At 40.8% G+C, this 7,119-nt stretch overlaps 1 protein-coding gene across 1 annotated transcript; it reads right to left on the bottom strand.

The window, feature by feature from the left end:
* Positions 1–2,805: 2,805 nt before the first annotated feature.
* LOC307115970 (uncharacterized protein) lies at positions 2,806–6,865 on the bottom strand. Its single transcript, XM_079799552.1, has 2 exons — positions 6,792–6,865; positions 2,806–6,262 (listed from the first exon to the last, which is right to left on the bottom strand). The coding sequence occupies exon 2, from the start codon at positions 6,074–6,076 to the stop codon at positions 5,078–5,080; it is 999 nt and encodes a 332-aa protein (XP_079655678.1). The 5' UTR covers positions 6,077–6,262; positions 6,792–6,865; the 3' UTR covers positions 2,806–5,077.
* Between the last annotated feature and the right edge of the window lie 254 nt (positions 6,866–7,119).

Genomic DNA, 7,119 nt, shown 5'->3' with positions numbered 1-7,119 from the left:
GCACCTGGTTTCTTGTCTCCCCCAGGACGTGGGGTGAACCGCTTCTCCAGCTGGCTGAGGCCTGGGATCATGGGGCAGGTGGCTTCTTGGTCTCCGTGGCTGCAGCCAGTCTCAGGCGCTGGAGCCCAGTTTATCCGTCTCCCCAGGGCGTTGGGCAGGCGGACCTGAGGCTTCTGAGGCTGGCTGCAGCCTGGGATCATGGGGCAGGCGGCTTCTTGGTCTCTGTGGCTGCAGCCAGCCTCAGGCGCTGGCGCCTGACTTCTCCGACTCCCAGAGACCTGGAGAGGCTGGGGGGCGGGGCTGCCGCCATGTTTTCAGTTTAATTGCATACTCACTCAGATTGAATGGTGGGCGTGGCTGGGGCGTGGCTGGTGGGCTGGCTTGTTAATGTTTCTATCTCTTTCTCCCTCTTCCTTTCTCTCAGAAATCAATAAAAATGTTAAATCAGCGGAGTGATGATTTGCATACTACTCTATTATTAGATAGATTCTCTCTCTCCCTCTCCCTTCTTCTCTGAAATCAATAAAAAATATTTTTAAAATGTATAAAAATATATCTTTAAAAGGTAAAAATTATTAAAACACTCTATACAAATACAAAAATTTATTTCCTAAAGCAAAAAGGAACAAAATGAGTGAAATTCTAACATTGATATTTGTTATTCCATTGTCTTTTTGTTCAAGAAAATTGCCAAAACTCATAAAACATTAGGCAGAACACATGATCAGAAGTTTTAACAAAGATGCAGACACAGCAAACATACATCTGAGAAAAGACTCACCATAAATTTCTAGAAAAAGTACAACCAACCAGTGAGGTAGCATGACGAACTTACAAAATAAAATGTTTAAATAAAGAATGATTAACCAAACAAAATATCCTCTAGAATGTGAAGAATGTGAATCCCTCACACACTACTGGAAAAATGCAAAAAAGTACTATCAGTTAGTTTATTAATTTTTTTAAAACAACCTTTAGACCTGGCTGGTTTGGCTCAGTGGATAGGGCTTTGGCCTGCGGACTGAAGGGTCCCAGGTTCGATTCCAGTCAAGGGCACATGCCTGAGTTACAGGCTCGATTCCTAGTGTGGGGTGTGCAGGAGGCAGCCGATCAATGATTCTCTCTCATCATTGATGTTTCTATCTCTCCCTCCTCCCTTCTTCTCAGAAATCAATAAAAATATATTTTAAAAACAAAAAAAATACCAAAAAAAAATTTAAATATTAGCATACCATAGAGCCAGGCTATTGGTTGAGTCGATCCATTCTTAGTGAGACATGCTCATACACACTGATGTTTTTCGTTTTTAAACTTATTTTCTTATTGATTTCAGAGAGGGAGAAGGAGAGTCAATCATTGATGGCCCTTCCTGCACAACCACTACTGGGGATTCAGCCCCCAACCCAGACATGTGCCCTTGGGCAGAATCAATTCTGGGACCCTTCAGTTTGCAGACAGATGCTCAATCCACTGATCCAAACCGGCTAGGGTAAGGTTTATCATTCATTTTTAAAGAATAGTTGATTAGCCCTGACCGGTTTGGCTCAGTGGATGAGCATTGGCCTGGGGACTGAAAGGTCCCAGGTTCGATTGTGGTCAAGGGCATGTACCTTGGTTGCGGCTACATCCCCAGTAGGGGGTGTGCAGGAGGCAGGCTGGTCGATGTTTCTAACTCTCTATCCCTCTCCCTTCCTCTCTGTAAAAAATCAATAAAATATTTAATAAAAAAAAAAAAGTTGATTAGCCCTTGCTGGTTTGGCTCAGTGGATGGAGCTTCAGGCTGTGGACTGAGCGGTCCTGGGATCGATTCTGGTCAGGGGCATGTGCCTTGATTGCTGGCACATGCCTGGTGGTGGTGGGGGGGGAGGGGTTGTGAACGAAAGAAGCCACCTGCTAACCTGACAAGCTCAGGGGAGGCCTGTGTGGCGGTCTTGAAAACTCAGAGACCTAGGATAACCACAAAAGATGGTCTGAAAATTAAATATTTAACTACAAACAGGTTATGGTGGGCAGTCATTCCTAGGCTGCTATCTTCCCTGACAAAGATCAACTTGGATCTTCTTTACTGAGCCCATTTGCCTTTTTGCCTCTAAGATAACATATCTGTGAGATGTCTGGGTAACTTGTAACTTCCTTCTTTTGCTGGAGCCCCTGGGGCACAACCAAATGTGGTAGGCGCCAGGACAGATGCCTCAAATTCCTTCATTATCATGTTAATTGTTCCTGTACCCACCTAAGTATGTGTCCATCATTTGACTTTTTGTCTAATCCCAGGGGTTTCCCACCGTTTGACTTTATCCAATGAATTTCATGTAGCCCACCTATGTCCCTCCTTTGATTTCAATGTATAAATATAGATGTAACCCTGCATTCTCCGGAGCATTATCTCAATTCATTGAGGTTCTGCTTCCCAGCATATGTCGACAGTTTGGCTCAAATAAACTCACTAAAATTCTTTACAGGTTTCAATGGTTTTTTTCGTTAACAGGGTGCAGGGAGCCACTGATTGATGTTTCTCTCTCATCGATGTTTCTAGCTCTCTCTCCCTTTCCCTTCCTCTCTGTAAAAAAAAATCAATAAAATATACTTTTTAAAAAAAAGAATAGTTTATTAATTTTTAGAGAGATATGGGAGAGAGATAGAAATATTGGTGGAACGGTGCCATATTGGCCAGCGACCTCCTGCACACCCACTTCTGTGGATCTAGCCCATAGCTCAGCACATATCCCCGCCAGGCAATCAAATTCACATCCTGTGCTACATGAGATGATGACCAAGCACTGAGCCACACCGGCCATGGTGGTATTTTCCATTTAGATCTCAATTTGCTAGTCTCAGTAAAATTAAACATTCATCTAGATAAAAAACTCAGATTATGCACTTCATTTTTCACAAAGGTAAATTATACTTATATACATACAAGAAATTATACAGAAATGTTTGTACCAGCTTTATTAGAAATAACCAAATATTTATGAAAATGAACAAACTTTTTTTAAAAAAGTTAATATAGCAACGATAAGGACATATAAGGTGATATAGCAATGATAAGGACATCTATCAGAAAAAAAGATGACTTATTAGTGTAAATTGAATAAATCTACAAGTATTTATGACAGATAAAGCAGAAAAACACTTAGAAAAATAAAGTTCTCTATGAAAATGGAATGTAAATCCATGGTTACTAGGAAAGCTGTGACGAACAGGGAGAGGTTAAAAGAGGTCATGAAGCAATTACACAGAGACAGATATGGTCAGCATTACAGCATTATGACTATAATGATGGTTTCAGTTTCATGCACATCAAGATTTATGAAACACTATAGTTAACACATGTAATTTACTCATTATAGCTGTTAACAATGGTTCAAGATAAAACAAATGTATGTTGACCAATTCTGGAAGAACAGGTTTGGCAACATTATATTCAATCCACATTCTTATGCCCTCTGGGTAAGAGGCTCATCTCAGTGACAGAAAATGTAACAATGAACTTTCACCCAAACCCACATGAGCCACATCCCTGGACTAAAGACAGCCTTTGTCTCCATCTTTGTTTTGCTGCCAGCACACCAATGGCTCTGATGGGAACATCTGAGAAGCTACAGGAGCCACAAAACATCCTCATTATAATCAATGACAATGACCGCTCCACAGAAGATAAACATCGCTGGAGAACCTCACATCTGTGTACACACAGCTCTTATAGTCTTTTCCTCAGAATAATTCCTGGATACATATTTAGATGAGGACCATTTCATTTAATGGGCCGCAATCTCGCCCAACAAAAATTAGGTCAGGACAAAACTGGTTTGGCTCAGTGGATAGAACATCAGTCTGCGGACTGAAAGGTGCCAGGTTCGATTCCGGTCAAGGGCATGTACCTTGGTTGCAGGCACATCCCCAGTGGGGGATATGCAGGAGGTGGCTGATTGATGTTTCTTCCTCATCAATGTTTCTAACTCTCTATCCCTCTCCCTCTCTCTGTAAAAACTCAATAAAATATATTTTTAAAAAATTACGTCAGTGTTTCTACAGTGAAAGGGTTTCCCCTCACTGCTATGGTGCTCAAATCACAGACCATTACCAGTGAAATTGTAGGCCTTAGGGCACATGGCTTTTTTGCAACACCTGGACAAGAGATTCCCTTCACATATATTGACATTCCTTGAAAACAATAAAAGAAATTCATGCTCCCAGACATACTTGAGGTTGTCACAGCAACCCCCTCTTTGGAGGGATCTTTGTGTCTCAAAGCATCCAGAAATCACATGAAGATTAGAAAGTACACAGTGCTTCCAAGGAAAATATGGGCACAATGTAAATTTGCCAAAACTGCTGAGCTAATTTCTGCACCATACTGTTCCCCCAAGGGCAAAAATATTTGAGACCCCAACAAAATTTTTCATCTCATCATGCTTGGAGAACCCAGATCTTCCTATGAGCTAACCCACACAGTAAATAGAACACCCAGGATTAAAGAAGTCTTAGGAAAAAGCCTTCATTATTTTACAAACCAAAGAGACATGAGACTGGCAGTTCTTCCACTGATGACTTAGGCACTCAATACAATCATCACCAGCATTCAGGCAAAGCATGTCCCTGAAAATGGCAGTCCCTCTGCAACATTATGTTTGCTGGCACCAACGGTAATCAGTCCTATGGGAAAACTCATGACAGGGAAACAAGTAAGAATCAAGGGCTCAGGTATTCCTAATTTTCTTCAACAAATTAGACAACAGAATTAGCTTCCCTGGGCACATGAGGATGGTGATTGATGCCATCTGTAGGGACCTTATAGGTGGTTCAGGGGAAAAACCGTCAGCAACAGAAATATGCAATGACACAGATCTGGCAGTACATCTCTGTATGTTAGAAAGTGCAACATAATTACATAGTGTTCCAACATAAAAACAAACAAACACAACAGAAAAAACTTATGGGAACTTTACATAATATATGTGATTAAATATATGGGATACAATTCAGAAAAATGAGGATTCACGAATTTTCTTTTATTATTAAGTACTAAAAAACTACATTTCCTACACATCAAAGAAATTTCTCACATTTGGACTCATAGGTGCAGCGTGAATTGAGAAAATTTGTTGAGAGATACCTCACATTTATTGCACTCATAATGGCTTTCTTCAGTGTGAACTCTCTTATGATATTGGAGAGCATTGCTCCGTGTAAAAGATTTTCCACATTCACTGCATTGATAAGGCTTTTCTCCAGTGTGCACTCTCTGATGATACTGGAGATCACTGCCACGTTTAAAAGATTTTCCGCATTCATTGCATTTATAATGCTTTTCTCTTGTATGAACTTCCTGATGACGATGAAGGTCATTACGAGCAAGAAAAGATTTCCCACATTCACTGCATTTATAAGGCTTTTCTCCTGTATGAACTCTCAGACGATGATGATGAAGTATTCTCTTAGTGGTAAGAGATTTCCCACATTCACTGCATTGATAAGGCTTTTCTCCAGTGTGAACTCTCTGATGACATTGAAGAGCATTTCTCCGTGTAAAAGATTTTCCACATTCACTGCATTTATAAGGCTTATCTCCTGTGTGAACTCTCTGATGATGATGATGAAGTATTCTCTTAGTGGTAAACGTTTTTCCACATTCACTGCATTGATAAGGCTTTTCTCCTGTGTGAACTCTCTGATGACATTGGAGAGCATTTCTCCGTGTAAAAGATTTTCCACATTCACTGCAATGATAAGGCTTTTCTCCGGTATGAACTCTCTGATGTTGATGAAGGATGGTCTTAGAGGTAAAAGATTTTCCACATTCACTGCACTGATAAGGCTTTTCTCCAGTGTGAACTCGCTGATGATATTGGAGACCAGTGCTACTTGTAAAAGATTTTTCACATTCAATGCATTTGTAAGGCTTTTCTCCCCTGTGAACTCTCTGATGATATTGGAGACCTTTTCTTCGTTTAAAAGATTTTCCACATTCACTGCATTTATAAGGCTTTTCTCCCGAATGAACTATCAGATGATGATGAAAGTCGGTCTTAGCGGTAATATATTTTCCACATTCACTGCATTGATAAGGCATTTCTCCAGTGTGAACTCTTTGATGATATTGGACAGTACTGCTACATGTAAAAGATTTTCCACACTCACTGCATGTATAAGGCTTTTCTCCTGTATGAACTCTCTGATGACAGTGAAGATCACTGATCCTGGTAAAATATTTCCCACATTCACTGCAGTGATAAGGCTTTTCTCTAGTGTGACCTCGCTGTTGATAAAGAAAGATAGATAATTTAGTAATATATTTTCCACATTCAGAGGACACAAAACACCGACTTCCAAAATGGACACATTTTTCCTGAATACACGTGTGAGTACAACTAATGTCTTCCTTACATTCTTTTCTACTGTAATAATTGTTTCTCCTTTCAAATGTCATCCCACACGTCAAAATTGCAGTTGGACTGTCCCTGGTCTGAGTAGCCTTTAGGTGGAGAGGTCCTGACCCAGTAAGAACACCCTGCCCAACCTCCCCGCACGTGAAACGATTCTGGGACACATTGAAATCAAAGCTGTTTGTTTGCACATGAATTCCTTTCCACACCTCTAATGAAAAGCTTCTCTCTCACATGCTGCTGGTGAAATTTTGCACTGAAATAAAATCGTTTTGCACATGCACCACATCTCAACAGTATCTGTCCGTGTTGTGTTTCCTGCAGCTCAGTCAAGTGGAAAATGTTTCCCAAAACTAGCTCACAACTCTCACAGGGATGGCTCTTCTGGGAAGACAAGGCTACCTTGGGATTCCTTGCCTGTGACACTCTTACAGAAACCTTCTGTTCAGTTGGGGCCTCCACATTCTCTGCTCCACAGCAGCAACCTGAAAAAAATAAACGTAGGTGAAGTGCATGTTGACCTGATAAAAACAGAATGTGTTTATTAGAAATGTTTATCTGTCATGACTGGACATGATTCCATACAATGATTTTCAAGACAAGTAAGTCAGACTCTCAGGAAATGGCTGTTATATATAACATGGCCCAAAAGGTCCCTGGATGATGAAAATCTCACCAAGGGAGGACAGAAGCATAGGCTGGGACAAAAAGAAGACAGGCAGGGTCTGCT

Source organism: Cnephaeus nilssonii (genome assembly GCF_951640355.1).
Source record: "Cnephaeus nilssonii genome assembly, chromosome: 20".
NCBI classification, from domain to species: domain Eukaryota; kingdom Metazoa; phylum Chordata; class Mammalia; order Chiroptera; family Vespertilionidae; genus Cnephaeus; species Cnephaeus nilssonii.
The sequence above is the reverse complement of the archived record's forward strand: the minus strand, read 5'-3'. Positions and strand labels throughout refer to the sequence as shown.

Bases quoted from the DNA above. Each gene is read 5' to 3' on its own strand.
- LOC307115970 (XM_079799552.1), bottom strand. From the start codon at position 6,076: ATGCCTTATCAATGCAGTGAATGTGGAAAATATATTACCGCTAAGACC.